Genomic DNA, 22,340 nt, shown 5'->3' with positions numbered 1-22,340 from the left:
CATTTAATAAGAATAAAACTAAGTCACCATTGAATGTGTGGAAAACTACCTGGAATGTATAATTGTATCCTAGATGGGTTATATCTATATGCTAAGTTTATTTTATTTTTGGGTTTCTCAATAAGCTATAACTTCCCATTGACAAAAGATGACCATTTTAAGCTGTAGCTTTGTCTCAATTTTTGTCTAAATAGTTTAACGCCGGTTTAGCAGGTTGTTTTAGCAACCTATCTTTTTTTATTATTTATTTTTTATTTTTTTTCCCTTTATTGAATAAGATATTACAAATGTGTCCTTATCCCCCCACAACCTATCTTTGATTTCAATAATTTCTTATTTTATCCCTCTTCTCTATGAAGTATATGGTGAGACTTTGACATATTCTTTCTTCACTCTTTACTCTTTCCCCTTATTGCCACTCTTTCTGTTTCTACCTAATGTCTTTCAGGAATTCAAGGTCATGTCTATTGCCATTTTATTTGGCAGACAGGTCATATGATTTTTACCCCCTTATGCCTTTTAATAGGGCTTTTTTTTTTTTTCCCCAAAAAATGTCTCACAAAACAGCAGAATATATCTCTGAAGACAGGAGGCAAAATAACGCTAGCTCTGTGAATTGTCTCCTTTTCTCGTGTGAATCCATAAACTGCCACAGAGCGCTAGGAAACTTCTTGAAGCTGCGTTTGGTCACATAGAATCTATGCCTACTTAGAATTTTAAGTAAAATCATGTAATTGTACCAGTGTGTCAGGTATTTGAGCCACTTAATGACCAAGACTGATGGAGTTAATAATTCAAAGAGTTTATTTGAAGAAAGTAGATCAGGTGAAGCCAATTATGTATCTGTGAAATTCAAATCCAGTCTCATTTTATCTTCTCCATTTGTATGCTGAATTTTTCTTTTGCTATTGAGTGTGACCCAGCTGAGGGCCTATTGTTTGTTTATATTTACCACTCTTCTGGGATCTGAGAACTACCAATTATTTGGGTCTTTGTGATTTTTTTGCCTCCTTTCAAAGTTAAACCTTTGGACTCACTCTAAGATACTTGGGTCTCCTGTCTTCATCTTAAAGCTTATTAATTTATAAAATTATTAAACCTCTAATTCTCATTTTTCATCATTATTTTCTAAAATACTGTGGTCACCATTGCTAAAGGGGTGCTTTTATTTTTTTTACTTTTTAACATCTATCTTTTCCTTATTGTGATTACTATGACTATAGGAAACGTACCTTCTCCAAATGCACCATTAAAGCGGGTCTTAGCCTACACAGGCTGTTTTAGTAGAATGCAGACCATCAAGGAAATTCATGAATATCTATCTCAGAGGCTGCGCATCAAAGAGGAAGATATGCGCTTATGGCTATACAACAGTGAGGTAAGAGGTGTCTCAGAGTCATGAAAGCATATCCATGCAGCGATCAAGTGTTGAATCCATAGTTCATGAGCATGGGATTTTGTCTACAGTAATTATGCTGAAAACCATTCCAAGGATCTCAGTGAGAACTTCATCTTTTATTTTATAGATATAGATATAGATATAGATATAGATATAGATATAGATATACACACACACATATATATTTTAATATATTTTTATTGATTTCAGAGAGGAAGGAAGAGGGAGAGAGAGAAACATCAATGATGAGAGAGAATTATCGATCGACTGCTTCCTGCACGCCCCCTACTGGGATTGAACCCGTAACTCAGGCACATGCCCTTGACCAGAATCAAGCCTGGACTCTTCACATAGCCAAACTGACTAGGGTGAAAACTTCATCTTTTAAATTACTATATGCATATATGTAGTATGCATATAGTAATTTATGCATAATAGCACTTGATCATCATGGACAATACCATCTTATAAGGATTGTTGTTATAAAGTGACAGAAAATATATTTTTTCAACTAAATAGAGTTTATTTTCTCCAAATTATAAGTTTAATTTCTATTTGTTTTGAAGTAATCTGCTCATGTTCAAAAAATGCAAACAATACAAAAATATGTAGTTAATATTCTTTCTTACCATTCTCTGGTCCCTCCATTCTTTTCAGAGTTGGTGCTGTTAATTGCTTAATATGCATTGTGTTTTCAGATTATAATATGAAATTGGATTATTAGTAGTTTTAACCAATTCTCTATTCCCTAGTTCCTTCTTTTTTACATCCTCCTTTGGTCACCATTGAGAGGCAGTATAGTATAATAGTTTAAGAGCATGGGCTCCTGGAGCCAAACTGACAGGGATTAAGCTTGTTATATAACTTGCTAGTTATATAACCAAGAGAAAGTCACTTAACTCTATCTCTATTTTCTCATGAGTAAATGGGGGAAATAATAGTATCTCCCTTAGGGAAGTTGTAAGAATTAAATGAATTAATTGTGTGAGCATTTTAGACAGGGTGAACATAAACAAAAATGTATAATCCTACTACATGACATTTGGTTTCACATTTTTAGTTCCCAGTAAGTGGTCAAGTTCCATCTTGATTACAGGCACGTTTACTGAATTTCATACTAGGTTTGATGTGTGATGAGTCTTCTGGTTCCCCCCAAATTCTATATAATCTTGTTCTAGAGATAAAAAGTACATGTTTATGAAGTATACATTGGTTTTCCCTCATCTTACCAGCTAAATTATAAGTATTTCTGAACAACTATAGTATGCCTAATATCTGTCACATAGGTTATGTGACTACAAGGGCATTTTTAATTGTTACTTATTTTTATTTCCATACTAGAGGTCCAATGCATGAAATTCGTGCACTTAGGGGGCAGTCCCACAGCCCAGCCTGCGCCCTCTTGCAGTCCGGGAACCCTCAGGGGATGTCTGACAAGCCGTTGTTCGTACATCCTTAGGGCTGCCGTGGAGGTGGGAGCGTGAGCTCGGCTTCTGGCCGGGCGCACTGACCACCAGGGGGCAGCTCCTGCACTGAGCATCTGCCCCCTGGTGGTCATAGCAACTGGTCGTTCTGCCATCCGGTCAATTTGCATATTAGCCTTTTATTATATAGGATTTGTTACAAGTTTATTACATTAACAGAAACATTTTCTGTTCCATACACAGAATTACCTTACTCTTCTGGATGATGAAGATCATAGATTAGAATATTTGAAAATTCAAGATGAGCAGCACCTGGTAATTGAAGGTACAAGAAAGAAGCATGCATCTGTATTAGATTTTTTAGGGGAACAATTTAAAGATTTAGTTACTAATAAACCATTTCATAATTTTTCTTAACTTTTATTTGGTCATTATATATATATATTTTTTAATTCTTTCTGTTTTGATCATTATATTCTTTATTAGCAGCGGTTGTCAACTGGTGGTCCGCTGGACCACTGGTGGTCTGTGAGGTCTGAAAGGTTGGCGACTGCTGCTTTATAGTAAAGAATACGCATTCAACCCTTATATAATCCCTCATACTATTTAGGTTACTTTAAAAGAAAAATATGCCTACATTAATTGTCTAGCAAAGGGTGGAAATAGTGGGTATTCAGTTATAAGTTTACAAAGTGTCTTAAATTTTCAAGGTGCCTCTTGGAGTTTGAATAAGGAGACTAATTTTCTTGCATAGTTAGTGGCATAGGCTTTCATTAGTCATCAACTCTGGTCTCTCACCAACAGAGCTTCCTTGTACATTCACACATAGATTTATACACATCACTGAAAACTAATTGCCTTTGTATTAAAATGAATAGATTACTCTCACAGTTGTCGCTATTTAAGAAAGAACTGCAATAGTTCTAATGTATTAACTTTAAGAGCTTTAATTACTTCTCTAGATGGTTGAGTATAATTTTACTTCAGGTAGGTAATTGAGGGAATAGCTTACTAATTAATTCTAACCAACTGACTATAAAGTCTCCAATATAAAGAGTCAGAATTGGTTTCAGAATCAAATACTAAAAATAACTTGATTTTTTAAAATAGTTTCTGATTTAGAAATAACATTTTTTTAACAGAAGTAGTTGAGCAGGTGTGATTTCAATGGATAAGAAATTAACACATTCCTATCTGTCTTTCTAGTTCGAAACAAAGATATGAGTTGGCCTGAGGAAATGTCCTTTATAGCAAACAGTAGTAAAATAGACAGACACAAGGGTAAGTCTCTAGTATATTATTTTCAAATAGGTTATCTTAAATTTATTCTCCCTCCCCGCCCCCCCTCAACAATTGAAGTATTAACAACTTTTGGCTTTCTAGTTCTTTTTTTTTTTTTTTCCTGATGTATTAAATTTCTTTCTAACCTTTCAATTACATAATTTATATCTGTATATTTTTGCAATGCAAATGAACATTTATTGAGCTCATACTAAATAAGAAATGGTTAAGATATGTCCCTCCCCCAAACCGTGTCAACTTTTCTCCACTCAGCCTAGGATCAATGCCTTGCTGTTTCTCTTAGGCTGAGAAATTCACGCTATGTTTCACTAGTTTTAAAAGTAGTGAGTAGCATAGTGGTGGACACTGCTAGCAAAACATTCGTTTCCTTTAAAACAAACACTGAGATGAACTCGTTGCTTTCCATGGAGGAGCTGGACTCATCTGGTGTTCTAGTCATGGGCTCTTCTGAATAATCACCAGTGACACTTGCTATGGCCTCAGTGACTTCTTTTAAAAGCTGGTGTTGTGCCTTCACTGGTTTGGCTCAGAGGATAGAGCGTCAGCCTGAGGACTGAAGGGTCCCAGGTTCGATTCCGGTCAAGGGCACATGTTGCAGGAGGCAGCCGATCAATGATTCTCTCTCATCGTTAATATTTTTATCTATCTCTCCCTCTCCTTTCCTCTCTGAAATCAATCAATAAATATATCCTATATAATAAAAGGGTAATATGCAAATTGACCCCAACAGCAGAACGACTGGGAATGACTGGTCACTATGACACACACTGACCACCAGGGGGCAGATGCTCAATGCAGGAGCTGCCCCCTGGTGGTCAGTGCACTCCCACAGGGGGAGCTCTGCTCAGCCACAAGCCAGGCTGACAGCTGCCAGTACAACGGTGGTGGTGGGAGCCTCTCCCGCCTCCTCAGTAGCGCTAAGGATGTCTGACTGCAGCTTAGGCCTGCTCCCTGCTGGCAAGTGGACATCCTCCGAGGGCTCCCGGGCTGCCAGAGGGATGTCTGATTGCCAGCTTAGGCCCAATCCCCCCAGGGAGCGGGCCTAAGCCAGCAGGTGGTCATCCCCCGAGGGGTCCCAGACTGCGAGAGGGCACAGGCCGGGCTGAGGGACCCCCCCCCCCCCCCCAACAAGTGCACAAATTTTTGTGCACCGGGCCTCTAGTGTATGTATGTATGTATGTATTTATGTGTGCGTGTGTGCGTGTGTGTGTGTATATATCAGGAATGGGCAAACTTTTTGACTCGAGGGCCACAATGGGTTCTTAAACTGGACCGGAGGGCCGGAACAAAAGCATGGATGGAGTGTTTGTGTGAACTAATATAAATTCAAAGTAAACATCATTACATAAAAGGGTACGGTCTTTTTTTAGTTTTATTCATTTCAAACGGGCCGTAGTTTGCCCACGGCTGGTGTGTATATTTTTTTTTTTTTTTTAAAGCTGGTGTTTAATTTCACATCAGTAAAGAAATCAAAATCCAAGATGCTATCCAAATACACATCAGTGGTCGAGTCTAGGGCAGTGGTTGACTCTTGGTCTGTATTAATGTCTAGGTCATTGATGTTGTATGGGAATGATGCAGGGAAAGTCACAGTCAAGATGAACCAGGTAAAGATGAGGGCCTTCTTAATCATGTGCAGGTGGTCATTAAGAGTTTCCAAATTCTGGAGGGATCAGGCAGGGAGAAAAATGTAAATATATTACTACCACTTACAAAGATATAATTTACAAAATTGCTGTAAGATGAACAAGTTTCCTTATATTTAAACTAGTCCCAGTGCACAAATCCAGGCTGGCCTGTGCCCTCACAATCTGGGACCCCTCAGGGGATGTCAGATAGCTGGTTTCAGCCCGATCCAGACAGGAGGGAGCCCAATCCTGTGCGTTGAGTGTCTGTCCCCTGGTGGTCAGTGCGCCTCATAGTGACCAGTTGTTTGGTCGTTCGGTCACTTAGGCTTTTATATATATAGATAACTTCTAAAAATTTCCACCTTTTTTGGAACTCTCTAACTTTTCCTTCTGCCTTTCCATCTTATCAAGGGTGTCTTAAGGGCCAGTATTTTTAATACCAGTATTTTTCCAACCCAAAATTTTTTTCAACTCAAGACATGCACTGTTTGGCCAGTAATGATAGGATTTGTAGCAACTCGACCAATAAGCCTTTTATGACCTAGCTAGGGGAGCAAAATGCTTCCATAAAAAATGCAAAGCAAAGGATACAGCCCTCATAGGTCCAACAGTTCATTCTCAAAAATAGCCTAAGAAAAATCTAATTTGTGTGTGTGTGTGTGTGTGTTTACATATATATATATATATTTTTTTTTTTATTGATTTCAGAGCGGAAGGGAGAGGGAGAGAGATATAGAAACATCAGTAATGAGATAGAATCATTGATTGGCTGTCTCTTGCACACCCCACACGGGATCAAGCCCGCAACCCAGGACCTCCTGGTTCATAGGTTGATGCTCAACCACTGAGCCGGGCTAATTTATATATTTTTAAAGATATAATACTAGGGGGTGGAGGAGGCCAAAGAGGGGGGGGGGGGGGGGACAGGACATCTGTAATACTTTCAACAAAAGGATAAATTTTAAAATATAAAAATAAAAAGAATACTAGGAGAGAATTGTTTGAATTTTAAAAAAACAAAACAAACAGCTATAGCAATTATAGAGAATCATTGCTGCTTCTAGATTACAAATGAGCGTGGATTGTCAGGATTGCCAGTGACACTCCTCTACTTCAGCATTGCAAGACTAAATAGAGAAATATTAGCTTCATTTAGCTGATTTAAAAAATCATAAAAATGTTGCATCGAATATAAGTAACTGGTCTATGACATTTTACTACAGTTGGACTTCGGTTCTCATATTGTTTGTTCCAGTTCCCACAGAAAAGGGAGCCACAGGTCTGAGTAACCTGGGAAACACATGCTTCATGAATTCAAGCATCCAGTGTGTTAGTAACACACAGCCACTGACACAGTATTTTATCTCAGGGAGACATCTTTATGAACTGAACAGGTAATCTTTCTTGAGTTATTGGCCTCTTAACTTTTTATAATTATATGAACTCAGTATCACTTGAATTTCCTCTTTCTTTACCATGGTAAAGAAAAGTCTTACCTTATTTTCTCTATTTAGTATTAAATAAGGGCCAGGGGATAAGTCTCTTATTTTAAAAAGATGTTTTGATGTGAGAAAACAGATAACTAGGCATTTTTATGCCCACATGATTTTTATTGATTAGAATCTTTGGCAACAAATTTTCCTTTCAAAACTTCTAGGACAAATCCCATTGGTATGAAGGGGCATATGGCTAAATGCTATGGGGATTTAGTACAGGAACTTTGGAGTGGAACTCAGAAGAATATCGCCCCATTAAAGCTTCGGGTAAGCAGTTAAAATAACATAAATGTTTTTAACTCCTAAATTATTGTTTGCGTAATTATTTTTCTCTACATATTTTCTATGTTTAGCTTTTTTTGTTTTAGTTTAATTCATGTTTTTGGATGATTCACATGGCATAAACTGGATGTCATATTCTTTGCTTGTTTAAATATATGCAAAATACAGCTATAGAAAAAATAAAAGTACAACTGTAGATGTAATGAGTGGGTAGGGAAAGATCTAAGGCACAATCTAAATTTGATATGTTGTTTCTTTTACTATTTTACTAATTCGTCAAATATCTTGCATATATATATATAGAGAGAGAGAGAGAGAGAGAGAGGTATTAAACCTTTCTTTGTTAATCTATCACTATTAGCAATATTCTAACTGCAAGATAGACCTCTGAGTCTAATTAATGATACTCAATACATCTTTAATATTATTATGATAATAAGTTCTATTTGTAGAATTTTTTAAAGTAGCAGAAAGAAAGAATATAATTAATGGGTAAATTTTTATATTAATGTCATTTGTAGTGAATTTTAGTGAAGTTAGGATTGTTTTCATCTCTATTTTAAAACAAGGTAAAATCTTTTTAGGTTAAAAATTAATAATTACAATAGCTAAAAATTTGACTACCACTTACCAGGCACTGTTCACATTTTATGTGTAGTAACTCATTTAATTTTCTATATGGCCCTATAATACAAAAGCGATATTATTATCCCCATTTTATGGCTGAGAAACTAAGGCTCAGAGCAGCTAAATATCCTGCCCAAGGTTGGAAGCTAGTTTGTAAGTCCTCACAGTTAAACATGAGTCTGTTCTGCCTCTAATAATAACAGTTAGGATGCAATAAGACCAGAAAAGTTATCTGTAAAGAAAACTTACAAATATTAACTCTTAATGTGAGCAAATGCTATTTTAATATTTCTGCCTTATCTGTTTTAAATAACATCTGAGTATCTAAAGAACTGTTTGCTGAACTGGGATATAATATTGGCCAAAATACATTTTTTTCTTTTGGTCATTTGAGATTAAGGTTAGAAAGCTTTCATGACTATCCAAAATATATTTGCTGAAATAGAGACAGATTAAATACCATACTATTTACCTTCTTATAATGCCTCTGGTTGAATTATGAAGCATGTTCATTCCAAATATTATGGGGTAGCAAATAATTTGTTTACTTCCAACTCTTATATCTAGTGGACCATAGCAAAATATGCTCCCAGGTTTAATGGGTTCCAGCAACAAGACTCCCAAGAACTTCTGGCTTTTCTCTTGGATGGTCTTCATGAAGATCTCAACCGAGTCCATGAGAAGCCATATGTGGAACTGAAGGACAGCAATGGCCGGCCAGACTGGGAAGTGGCTGCAGAGGTTTGTCAGTTTTGAGTTTCTAATGTAAGCAATAGGTTAAATGTTCTGGCCACAAATGTATGTTGCACAACTTAAATTCTGTGATCAGAATTTTACTATGGAAGTAAAGGAATTTTTATTTCTCTTCTTTGTTTTTGTGCAGTAATGCCAAAACAAAGCAGCCTTAAATGAAAACAGAAAAATGTTGCCTTTTCACATTGTATACTTTTGGGAGAGGATGTTTACTCAGTAACTTCAAGAATCTCCATAATTGCTAAAGTAATGTGTGCAGTGACCAATAGGCACATTTTATTTCCTTTTTAATGGACAAAGAACTCTAATAATCATCATTGTTACCATGATAAGAACAAAGAAAATAATAGGATTTTCCATCTGAATTTAGTATTTTATAGTTTAAACAGAGAGAATCACATTTTTAATTTTATATCTAAATTATGGTTGTAGGGAGAAAGTTTTTATATTTTTAATGACTGTGAAGGATTATGTTCTTGACATTTAAATCTCATTTAACTACTAGTAGTTTCTTTGAATTTGTGTGGAAATACTATTCTTTTGAATTTTCAAAAAAAATTTTTTTCTCTAATCTTTTTTCTTGATAGGCCTGGGACAACCATCTGAGAAGGAATAGATCAATTGTTGTAGATTTGTTTCATGGGCAGTTAAGGTCCCAAGTCAAATGCAAGACATGTGGTCATATAAGTGTCCGATTTGACCCATTCAATTTTTTGTCTTTGCCACTACCAATGGACAGTTATATGCACTTAGAAATAACAGGTAGGTTACAAAGTTCTGAAAAAATATTTACCTTATTCAAACAGCCTGAATTTGTAAGTATGGTCATTTGTTTATGCATTCTCATAAAAATTGATAGCCTGTTATAATATAGCAATCTAATTTCAAGACATGATTTAAGGTTTGAAAGACTTGGAACATGTGTTCATTTTTGTGCCTATTGACTCCTCTTTTAGTTTTAGATATGCCAGAAACTCTCTTTAAAATCTTGCAAAGCCACTCACACTTCCATATCAGATGAGCATTCAAAAAAATAAAACTATTTTAATATAATCCCTAAGTATCATCTGTTACAGTGTTTGCATATAAAATTAAAATTCTAGATTGAAATGTTTGTCATTTCCAAGTCATAGACACACACACACACATTTTATTGATAATAGATCTTTTCTCATTACTAGTTATTAAGTTGGATGGTACTACCCCTGTACGTTATGGACTAAGACTGAATATGGATGAAAAGTACACAGGTTTAAAAAAACAGCTGAGTGATCTCTGTGGACTTAAATCAGAACAAATCCTTCTTGCAGAAGTACATGGTTCCAACATAAAGGTAATATTAACTATTCTTGTAGGAAACCCTTGATTCTATCCTTCAAAGAGCAGTTTTCTCCATTAATTATGATGTTAAGTGACTGAGCGAGATATTAAAACGCAACAGCTGAACAAAAAAAATTTGTCAAGTCTTTCATACCATTCTCTGGAACATTTGAGATCTTGCTCCCCAACATATTTTGTCAGTTTGGCTTAAATAAGCTTATTAAAATCCCCCCCCCCCCAAAAAAATTTCCATCCCAGAAATTTAAAAGGGTTGTCTGCCTGAATAAAGGAGTAATAATCATGGTGGTATTTTTAAAAGAAGGGAATTATGTAAGCCAAGGCTGCCTATATAGAGTGACCTAGCTGTGTTACGACAGTGTAGATGTCCTCCAGTGACTGCTGCTGCTGTGCTTGGCAGCTCTTCTGTATTACCAATGTCACTAGAATTATCCTAGGTTAAAGTATTTTATGTATTTATGAATGTATGTTTTTAGTACTTATTTATGAATATATATACTTGGCCTTTAACACAGTAGGAATTTAGAGAGTAAAGATAAATTGACACAAACCATTCCTCCTGAATACCAGCTGGAGAAACAAGCAATTTAATAAATATATTGCCAATTCTAAATTGAGTTCCTACCATTAGTATTACTTATATTTATCTGTGGGGTTTCTGAACAAACTCCCCCACCTTATTGACATTTTGTTCATGTGTAATGCAAAGGTGAGATCTCTCTGAGGGTGTTGGCTTTAGATGCCTGAAGTGAAGGACAAAACTTAAAAACCAGTTATACACAACACACTTTCTTTCCGTGGAAAGGGATAGATAATGATTTTGTCAATGAGGTTAACTTATCAAGCTTTCACTTTTAGTTAGTTGAAACATATTGTTCATTCATCTTGTTTATTTAGTGATAAAATCATCTAAGACATTTGCTTCAAATATATCACAGAGTTCATTTTTCATCGTATCTGAAACATCTCCTCTTACCTTGTCTCTTTTTCTATAGAATTTCCCTCAGGACAACCAAAAAGTACGACTCTCAGTGAGTGGATATTTGTGCGCATTTGAAATTCCCATCCCTGGATCTCCAGTTTCAGCTTCTAGTCCAATACTGACAGGTATGGTAGAACTAGAGTTTCTTTTCATGATTTCAGCTTTAAATTCTGGGCTAAGAGTTAGCATCCTTTTTATATTTGTTTGGGCTGAGGATATTAGAGCAAAAGAATTTTGGAGGCTGAAGGAAACCTTTGTGATAATTTGGCTCAAATTCTTCATTTTATAGATGAGGAACCTAAAATTTAGAGAACCTAAGTAACTAAGTTAAGTAGATGAGTTATGAGTTCATTTACCACTGGAATTCAGATCTCTTTTTGCTCTTTTATCTAATACTAACATGGCAATAGCTGGTGTGAGAAGAGTATACTATCAGAAAACATGATAATTAATATGACTAAAAAGGAATTTGTTTATCAAATATTTGCATATAATTTAATATGGTCATCTAATGAGTCTTTTGGCCATTGATACGGTTTGTTTATTCTTTTTTATACTGTTGATAATTAGGTCCATTCCCCAATTATAAAGCACTTCTCTGGCACTAAATAGATAAGACTGATGGGTAAATGATTTAATAATACTTTTTTGTTTAGATCTTCACTGGCCAATAGAACTCTCTGCAGTGATGGAAATTTTCTGTAATCTTGACCATTAGTCAATACAGTATCCATTAGTCACATGGACTGTTGAGCCCTTGAAATGTGGCTAATGAGACTGAGGAAATGTATTTCATTTTAATTTAAAAAGCAACATCTGTCATCATTTATAACAAATGTACCAGTCTGGTGGCGGGATTATTAGGGGGGAGGCTATGCATGTGTAGAGGCAAGGGATATATGGGAAATTTCTGTACCTTCTTTATTTTGCTATGAATCTAAAAACTGCTCTAAAAAATAAATTTTTTAAAAAATGAAATAATTAAAAGGAAAAGTCTCTATCTCTGGATAGAGACTGTCACACTTGACAGAACATTTTTAGAGGAATGGAGAAATGAATTTTCAGAGGAGAGGAAAAAGAAAACAAGTGCTAGAACTGTTTGGGTGCCACAACATGGTGCTAGCAAAGGTTTCTGCAAAAATTCGACTTACACTTTCCAGAAGTTAATCTTTCTTTGCCATTTAGTCTTAAGTGTGAGTTATAGAAGTAAAATCTGAAATTAAAATCTTCTGATCAATCTAGAATTATTATTTGAACTATAATTTCTCCTTGTCCTTTGTTAAAAGAGACTACTATCAGTAGTTTAGATCCTCACAATATTTGAGAAAAAAGATGGAAGTACCACAAGCTTATGGTGCTGTATTTATCTTTGAATTTGTAGATATCTCCTCTTCCCCATCCACAAATGGAATGTTAACCCTAACCACCAATGGGGACCTGCCCCGACCAATATTCATCCCCAATGGAATGCCAAACACTGTTGTGCCATGTGGAACTGAGAAGAGCTTCACAAATGGAATGGTGAATGGTCATATGCCATCTCTTCCTGACAATCCCTTTACAGGTTACATCATTGCAGTCCACCGAAAAATGGTTAGTTTGATGTTAGGCAAGTTACTGCTGGTCTTGCCAGTGTCATTTGTGAGACAGCCATGTTCTGTCTTTGCAACATTTTCATTTTGTGCACTGTCAATGTGTTATGTATGCTACTGTAAGGGATCATAGCCTGTCTATAAAGTGACATTTCTCACTCATTTTTAAGCAGCAACAGGATGGTAGTACATACTATTTTCTTTTAATAGTGTGTGTCTCTTAAATGTTCATGTAGGCAAGTACATCTTCTCTACCATATAAGTATAGATGTCTTTGGAGAAGGTTTTGTTTGTTTGCTTGGGGATGGAAGGGCACCAAAAATGTTCTTCGGCAAGATAAGTTGTTTCCTAGGACTGCTATAAGAAATTACCACAAACTTGGTGGCTTAAAACAACAAATTTATTCTTTCACAGTTCTGGAAGCCAGAAGTCCATAATCAAGGTCTCAACAGGACTGTGCTCCCTTCACAGGCTTTAGGGGATAATACTTCAATACCTCTTCCAACTTCCTTTAGAAGGAAGGAAGATTTCGTAATGGAAAGGAAGCAAGAGGGAGGCTTTTGGAGTGTTGGTTATATTCTGTTTGTTGACCTGACTCGTGGTTACACAGCTATTTGATTTTTGCTAATTCTTTAAAATGTACTCCCCCCTCCCCTTTGAATTAGTAACTCTTGACTAAAGTGAGTTTCTGACCATGTAGATGATGTTCTACATAGATGACCATGTTTTAGACAGGATTGTATGAGTGGACAGCCTATAGAATTACAGGATACATTTGTGACTTGAAATTGTCTTTAAGCACAGTTCCTACTGGTCCCATTAGCTAAAATAATTGGGTGATTCATGCATTTCCCCACCTCTTTTTTTTTAATATATTTTTTTTATTGCTTTCAGAGAGGAAGGGAGAGGGAGAGAGAGAGAGAGAGAGAGAGAGAAACATCAATATCAATGATGAGAGTCATTGATCAGCTGCCTCCTGCATGTCCCCTACCAGGGACCTAGCCCGCAACCCAGGCATGTGTCCTTAACCAGAATTGAACCTGGGACCCTTTAGTCTACAGGCCGATGCTCTATCCACTGAGCCAAACTGGCTAGGGCTTTTTTTTTGTTTTGTTTTTACCAAGTATTATCAGATCATATATTAAGAACTCTGAGCCTCGAGGGGTTTCGGATTGGAGAGGGTGCAGGCCAGGCTGAGGGACGCCCCCCTCCCTCGTGCACGGATTTCATGCACTGGGCCTATAGTAATAATAATAATAATACCAACACATGAAATAGAGCCTTAAAATCATGTATTTAGCTAAGCTTAATTGAATAATTGCAAAATAAAATGCTTGAGAATCAGAAATAAAAGTCTTTTCACTTGGAAACTAGCTAACCCTTAGTGAGTTTATAGGTTGTTGACTTAGCTTCTCTAACTACTACATAAAGGCCAACCAAAAGAATTAAATGTCTAAGTGCTTAACAGCTTTTTAAAATAATCCTGAACTCCCAACAATCTATTATGCTAAGTTTTTGTTTTATTAAGCAACCATTTCCAAGCTAATTCTGTGCAGTATCTTTATTAAGGAATTTCAACTTAACATACTCAAAGCAAATATTTTTAAATTGTACCTTACTTTTAATTTGTCACATATTTAAAAAAAATTAGCCCTAACTGGTTTGGCTCAGTGGATAGAGTGTTGGCCTGCGGACTGAAAGGTCCCAGGTTCGATTCCAGTCAAGGGCATGTACCTTGGTTGCGGGCACATCCCCAGTAGGGGGTGTGCAAGAGGCAGCTAATTGATGTTTCTATGACTGGTTTCAAAGTCTCCAGTTGCCAGCAGCTTATTTTCTGAAAATTTTATTTTGAGGGAGTATTGGTTTATTGCCATACTTTCTAGAGAAAGGGTTTTAATTGCTTAAAAGCCTTGAGCTACAAAACAATTACTAGTTTTTACATATGATTCAGTGTGTATATGTGAAATATTTATCAGAGAAAACTAGTTTGAAAATATTAAATGCTGAAAATCCAAGTTTGATAGATAGCCACTCTGAAATTGGCAGTACCTCAACCTTCCAGTGATTCCACTGTAAATTTGTCTTCATGTTAATAAAGAGTAGTAGTGACTAATTTGAAATTGATAGTAATGCATGTTATTGGTAGTTGTAGAAGAACAAAAGGGAGGAATGAAAGGCCTCTCTTCTCAGTTCTCTCTTCTCTTGTTTATACTTATAGATGAGGACAGAACTATATTTCCTGTCATCTCAGAAGAATCGCCCCAGCCTCTTTGGAATGCCACTGATTGTTCCATGTACTGTGCATACCCGGAAGAAAGACCTGTATGATTCAGTTTGGATTCAAGTATCTCGATTAGCCAGCCCACTCCCACCTCAGGAAGCTAGTAACCACGCTCAGGATTGGTGAGTTCAGGCGATCAGCTTAGACCTGTGGTTTCCAAACTCCAGAAGAATGTATAGGAATTCTGTGTGACTTATAGGACCCATTTTATGTAGGTTTAAACACTCTTTGAAGAACCATCCAGGGAGTATATAATTCATCCTTTGGTTTGATCTTTTCAGTAGGAGAGTATATACAGATTCCTTTCTTCACCTAGACATTCTAGTGTCTAATAATCCTTTTATTCACTAATCCCTCCTGCTGCTTTAAATGCTTCAGGTAATATTCTTGACTTCTTTTCTGCAAAAATGGAGTATGAATTCACCAGGGAATTTGTATCATCTCAACCCTCTGAAAATCAGAATGGGAGCAATAGTGTGTATATCTATACGTGAATTCTGAAAAAGTCTCATGCCATAACAGTTGGATTGTTTCCATACCATGTAATTTTAATATGGAACAATTTCACAAGAAATTATTATATTTCATAAGAGTAATTAAAGAATAAAAACCTTCTGTTTTCTTTCTATTCCTCCTACCACTGTTCTATTGGATTACTAAATGTATTTACTTCTAACAACCATTGGGATTGTGGCCCTTTATTTATATCTCAGTTGAATTGTAGATCATTTTCTTGCTATAATTGTGCAAGTGAGAGTTCTGCCTCTTTGTGAACTGAGTAAAGAAAGTAAAGAAGTTCTATTAGCTAAACAGGTATTTGTTATGGTTTTGGGTCTTTTGATGATTAGATAAGGCTTAAGGTAACAGTGAGTCCTTGTCATGGCTTCATTACCATCAGCAGCCATGTAGTAGCCACTACCAGTTACCAACTGAGCCATAAAGTATACTGCTCTTATGTTATATTCCTTGTGTTGCTTCTTAGTAAGGATACATACATTTTTTTTTTAAAGTTGAGACCTCACAAGGCTATCTTATATTTAAAAGATGTGGAGGCCATCTTCAGGATTGAAGATGGCTCCTTCCTGTCTGGGATTGGGGGTGGAAAGAGGTAGGAGCAGGTTTGCAAAAAGAACAGTCCCTGAGGCAGTCTTCAGGCCTCCCCCACCTCCCAGGGACGGAATTCACTGTTCCTTTGTGCATTGTGAGAAGGTCCCATATGTCTGCTCCTCCATACTCTTCCTGCCCCCAGCAGGCGTCTAACCAGGGCCTGGATTCTTGCTAATAAAACACCAATAGGAAAGCCTCATACGCATCCACTTGGAACCTTTATCCCTGCCCAGTGTGACTCTGTGGTTAGAGCATCAATCTGAGCTCCAAAGGGCAAGGGTTCTGTCCCTAGTCCAGGTGAGTTTGGGAGGCAGCCAATAGATGTTTTTCACATCGATTTTCTCTCTCCCTCACCTCTCTCCCTCTCTTCCACTCTCTCTAAAAATGGAAAAAATATCCTTGGGTAAGGATTAACAAAAACAAAATTTGGAAGCTTTAATAACTTCAAAATCAAGTGAGCTAGAATAATTAAAAAAACAACAACCCTTTTACTACAAAAAAAGCATAAAAATGCGGAGAGGATAATAAATAAATAAAATAAATAAATAAAAAATAAAAGATGTTACTCTAGCCAAACCGGTTTGGCTCAGTGGCTAGAGCGTCGGCCTGCGAACTAAAGGGTCCCAGATTCGATTCCGGTCAAGGGCATGTACCTTGGTTGCGGGCAAATCCCCAGTGGGGGATGTGCAGGAGGCAGCTGGTCGATGTTTCTCTCTCATCGATGTTTCTAACTCTCTATCCCTCTCCCTTCCTCTCTGTAAAAAAATCAATAAAAAATATTTAAAAAAAAAAAAAGATGTTACTCTAAAATTAATATTATGTAGTTTATAGCTTTGAGTAGTTAAGACAAGGGAAAAGGGTTACCTAGCATGTACTACATCAGGGGTTCTGATTAAAGAAAGCTTCTAAATATATAGTCAACTTCTCTAAAAACCATTATGAGCCCTGGCCAATTTTCTCAATGGTTAGAGCATTGGTCCTCTGATTGTAGGGTGGAGGGTTTGATTCCTGGTCAAGGACACTTACTTGGGTTGCCGTTTGATCCCTGGCTCTGGGTGGGGCGAATGTGGGAGGCAACCAATCAATGTGTCTCTCTCACAACGTTTTTTCTCTCTCCCTCCCTCCCCTCCACTCTTCCTTTCACTCTTTCTAAAAACAACAAACAAAAAACATGACCTTTCAGCCTTCTGTGGTATGTCAATATTCTTGCCATGGAAAGATCTAATTATTTTAGTCTAATGTGAATTAAGTCTTCTGATAGGATTAGGGCTGAAGGATAATTGGTGTTTGATTAGCTTATCCTTCCACATGGACTCTCTCAGGGACTTCTGACAGTCTAGTATGTCTACACTTCTGTAAGCAGGGATACAGCATGGGAGCCCTGTGTGTGGGTGGTACAGGGCCCAGCTAATGGTGTAGGATAAGCAGCATGGAGCTGTAAATGTGAGCATGCTACTACGAGGATTATTTCATGGGAAGATGATGAGTTGAGAACTCAAATCAGAAATGTTTCTTACACTCTTTGGTTTATGTTCTGTTTCAGTGATGACAGTATGGGCTATCAATATCCATTCACTCTACGAGTTGTGCAGAAAGATGGGAACTCCTGTGCTTGGTGCCCATGGTATAGGTAAAGTAACCTTCTGCAAAAGAAAAATTTTAGTAGAATTGTAGCTCCAGATATTATACCTTTTTAATAAGATTTCTCAGTTTTAGACTGAGAAGTTGAAATAAATTTGGGAATTGTTCATTCATCTCTTCCTTGTGAAGTCTGTATAAGTTTTACTATTGAGACATCTGGTTTTTTAAACTCTATAGTCGTATCAAATTCATAGTTTATGATCAACATTCATTATTCTATGCCTTCTGCTCCTTAATTAGAAATTATTATAGCAATTCTGAGCCCAGTAGAACATAGTCTACATACTAGACTTTGCTGGAAGTCTGTTTTAGTTTTTAGAAGAGTTATAAAGATTGACCAGTATTACTCCAGGTTGGAAAATGCTTGAATACTGAAGTCAGCCTTCAGAAAACTATAATAGACTTATCAAACTGAGTTTAAAATAGACATTGGAACCATGGCTTTGTCATGGTCCCTACCCCACTCCATACATTTTTATATACATTTATTTAATGTCCCACTTTACAAACAAGGAAATTGGGCATTGTTATACCAGATAAATTATCCTCAGAACATTAAATAACTGAATTTAGAATGCCTTTAGTGGTGTACTATCTCAAATATCCAATTCCCATAGTACTTCTTTGCTACAAAGTTCATATAGTTTATATGAATTAATAAATTGTTATCAAGTACTTTGAAAAGCCAAAGACTTGAAAAGTGATAAGCATGATTCCCTGAAATACTAATAATGATTAATATGTATTCGTGCATTTATTAGTTTGAAGTAAGAAGCCCAGGACAAACTGTGAACCCAAGAAGGAATGTAGAAAGGGATAAGAATATTTCTGATAAAGAAAAATTTGATTCCTTCATAATTATTCCTTTCTTGGTATATTTTTTTTCTGCCTTTAGATTTTGCAGAGGCTGTAAAATAGATTGTGGGGAAGACAAAGCTTTCATTGGAAATGCCTATATTGCTGTAGATTGGGACCCCACGGCTCTTCACCTCCGCTATCAAACATCACAGGAAAGGGTAAGTACCCAGTGCCATCCCAAGGTGGTGGTTTTTATATGTAAAATTTGTCCTGGTTTAACTATATTATACCATTTCTGTTGTAGACAATTTAAGTACAGCCAGAAAAACATTCATTGGCATTCTCTGTGGCACTTAATATATTGACATGATTACAAGGATGTTTCTGTTTTCCCACTTCTAGAGATAATTGTATTGGGGCTTTATTAAAAAAATTTTTCTTTACTGGTTTCAGATTTTGGATGGGAAAGAGAAAGAGAGAGAGAGAGAGAGAGAGAGAGAGAGAGAGAGAGAGAAACATCAATTAGTTGCCTCCTGAATGCGCCCCAACTGGGGATCAAACCCACAAGCTGGGGCCCTAGCTGGTTTGGCTCACTGGATAGAGCGTCGGCCTGGGGAGTGAAGGGTCCCAGGTTCTATTCCGGTCAAGGGTATATACCTTGGTTGCAGGCACATCCCCAGTAGGGGGTGTGCAGGAGGCAGCTGATCGATATTTCTCTCTCATCTTTCTCTCTCATCAATGTTTCTAACTCTCTATCCCTCTCCCTTCCTCTCTGTAAAAAAATCAATAAAATATATTTAAAAAAAACAAAAAAAACCCACAAGCTGGGTATATGCCCTGACTGGGAATTGAGCCCACCACCTTTTGGTGTATGAAACGATGCTCCAACCAACTGAGCCACACTGGCCAGGACTATATTAGACCTTTAAAATTAAAAAATACTAATAAGTAAATCTTGTAACAAGATTTTAGGTGTAATTAAGAAGTTATATTCTCTAGCCATGATACCAATCAGTAAATATCTCACTGCCTGTTTATTAATTACTAGAGGCCCGGTGCACAAAAATTTTTGTACTCGGTGGGGGGGGGGGGGGGGGGGGGGGGGTCCTTTAGCCCGGCATGTGCCCTCTCGCAGTCTGGGACCCCTCAGGGGATGACCACCTGCTGGCTTAGGCCCCCACCCGCCAAGGGGATTGGGCCTAAGCTGGCAGTCAGACATCCCTCTGGCAGCCCGGGAACCCTCGGAGGATGTCCACTTGCCAGCAGGGAGCAGGCCTAAGCTGCAGTCAGACATCCTTAGCGCTACTGAGGAGGCGGGAGAGGCTCCCACCACCACCGTTGTACTGGCAGCTGTCAGCCCAGCTTGTAGCTGAGCAGAGCTCCCCCTGTGGGAGCGCACTGACCACCAGGGGGCAGCTCCTGCATTGAGCATCTGCCCCCTGGTGGTCAGTGTGTGTCATAGTGACCAGTCATTCCCAGTCATTCTGCTGTTAGGGTCAATTTGCATATTACCCTTTTATTATATAGGAGTGCCTGGCCAGCCTGGGTGAGGGGCTGAGGGCCATTTTCAGGCTCGCGACACTCCCTTCAGGGCGGGGGGGGGGGGGTCCTGCTGGGGTGCCTGGCCAGTCTGGGTGAGTGGCTGATGGCAGTTTGTAGGCTGGCCAAGCCCCCCAGTGGGGACCCTCACCCCATGAGTGTGTGGCCAGTCTGGGTGAGGGGTTGATGGCTGTTTGCAGGCTGGCCACAGCCCCTTCAGGGTAGGGGGTCCTGCTGGGGTGCCTGGCCAGTGTGGGTGAGGGGCTGAGGGCTGTTTTCAGGCTGGCTAAGCCCCCCAGTGGGGACCCTCACCCCATGAGGGTGTGGCCAGCCTAGGTGAAGGGCTGATGGCTGTTTGCAGGCTGGCCAAGCCTCCCAGCAGGAACCCTCACCCCATGAGGGTGTGGCCAGCCTGGGTGAGGGGCTGATGGCTGTTTGCAGGCTGGCCACAACCCCCAGCCACCCAAGCTCCCAGTGGAGGCTGGCTGGAAGCAGGTATCTGGGATTTATTTGTCTTCTATAATTGAAATTTTGTTGCCATGAGGGGAGGCCACAGCCGGCTCAGGGCAGGCAGGAAGCTTGGCTTCCTCCATCGCCCGGGCAATCAAGCCTCCTGCTTGCTCCAGCTCCCTGGCTGCCGGCCGCCATCTTGGTTGGGTTAATTTGCATATAGTCACTCTGATTGGCTGGTGGGCCTGGCTTATGGCATAGTGAAGGTACGGTCAATTAGCATCTTTGTCTTTTATTAGTGTAGATTCTTGAAACTGCAGCGTTTGGTAACCAAAATTACTTAGCTCACATGCATTCCAGGGCTGTAGCTGCTACCTTTAATGGGTATAGTGAATAGAAAATTAGAAAAAATATTGAATGTTTCAGTGCTGGACAACTAAGATTACATCTCAATGGCTTTTACCTTGGGATTCCTCTACTGCCACTCTCTGGCTAGAGCAATTTTTAAATTTTGAAAATGTTACTTCAAAAAAGAATACTAAAACAAACAAACAAACAAATAAATGGAATTAAAAATAAAAAGAATATTGCCCTAGCCAGTTAACTCCATACCCGAAAATGTTTGTCAAATGCTATTTGAAGGGTCAATTGAGCCCTGACTGGTTTGGCTCAGTGGATAGAGCATCAGCCTACGGACTGAAGGGTCCTGGGTTCAATTCCAGTCAAGGGCACCAAAAACAAAACAAAACAAAAAAAAGGGTCAATTGAGTACGTAGCTTATGGGTAGAGATAAGAAGAATCTGATGGAGAGAAAAAAAAAGCAATAGAATCAAAGGAGTTTCTTAGTTACATGAAGAATTGTAGTGGCTTTTGCATTTATGTAGCTCTTGATGGAAATTTCCTTTACTGTTAGAGTGTTCCCTTTAGATAGGTGAGTAATGATAACTGACTTTTCTGTCTTTTTGTGCTATTGAAGAATGAGGAAACTACCAATTCCAGACCTAGTTCCCTATTTGGATCCCTCAATATGTCCCCACACACCCTGAGGCTCCTGGCACCTCTCACTAGCCACGGAAGTGTATAACTTGTGGACACTTGCCCAATGAAAGATTGTTGAGCTAAAGGAAGTTGAGAAGTTGATCTGGTAGATCATGCTCACTATAGCAAGGTAACTCAATAATCTCAGCCATGCTTCCTTTGAAGAGGGAAAATTTTAGCAAATGATGAAGATTCCTGAATCTTTGTCAGCACAAAATCTGACAGGACATTATTGTGACAAGGCACTCCTGTCAAAGTTGAAAAGTGATTTGGCTCTGAAAATCTCTTTATTTTTTAACAAGCTGAGTGTCAATTTGAAAAGCTCTGGAGGACATTCTGCTTATAGGAAAAAAAGCCTAAGTGACCTGTTCAATCTCACCCTGTTTTCACTTTCAGGGATGCTCTTAGGACACCATGGAAACCAAATTACAATTGAGATATTTTGCCTTGTTAGAGAGTGGGACCACATGACTCATTTTTTTCCTGCATAATATATCTTCCCACATGTGGTTTCTGTGTGTGCTTCGAGAGTCACATAGATAAAGGAAGATACCTTGGTTTTAAATTGAGATTATTGCCCACATGTTTTATACTTTTTATTTTTAAAATTTTTATTGATTGATTGATTTGAAACAGAGAAAAGAAACATTGAGGTGCCTTGAT

General features: G+C 38.0%; 1 protein-coding gene across 3 annotated transcripts in view; it reads left to right on the top strand.

Annotated features, from left to right (window-relative positions):
* USP32 (ubiquitin specific peptidase 32) overlaps positions 1–22,340 on the top strand; it is a 126,038-nt gene that overhangs the window by 91,716 nt on the left and 11,982 nt on the right. For all 3 annotated transcript variants that reach the window (XM_070394676.1, XM_070394677.1, XM_070394674.1), the window contains exons 17-29: positions 1,224–1,378; positions 3,067–3,148; positions 4,030–4,104; positions 7,009–7,147; positions 7,411–7,516; positions 8,726–8,899; positions 9,499–9,673; positions 10,093–10,244; positions 11,245–11,356; positions 12,613–12,824; positions 15,042–15,226; positions 17,755–17,841; positions 18,748–18,868. In XM_070394676.1, the coding sequence (XP_070250777.1) occupies positions 1,224–1,378; positions 3,067–3,148; positions 4,030–4,104; positions 7,009–7,147; positions 7,411–7,516; positions 8,726–8,899; positions 9,499–9,673; positions 10,093–10,244; positions 11,245–11,356; positions 12,613–12,824; positions 15,042–15,226; positions 17,755–17,841; positions 18,748–18,868 (1,775 nt within the window). The remainder of the gene's footprint in view (positions 1–1,223; positions 1,379–3,066; positions 3,149–4,029; positions 4,105–7,008; positions 7,148–7,410; positions 7,517–8,725; positions 8,900–9,498; positions 9,674–10,092; positions 10,245–11,244; positions 11,357–12,612; positions 12,825–15,041; positions 15,227–17,754; positions 17,842–18,747; positions 18,869–22,340) is intronic.

Source organism: Myotis yumanensis, unplaced genomic scaffold (assembly GCF_028538775.1).
Source record: "Myotis yumanensis isolate MYYU_CA2020_CCGP unplaced genomic scaffold, mMyoYum1.0.hap1 SCAF_16, whole genome shotgun sequence".
Lineage (NCBI taxonomy): Eukaryota > Metazoa > Chordata > Mammalia > Chiroptera > Vespertilionidae > Myotis > Myotis yumanensis.
Note: the sequence above shows the minus strand (reverse complement) of the source record. Positions and strands in the feature narration are given on the sequence as shown.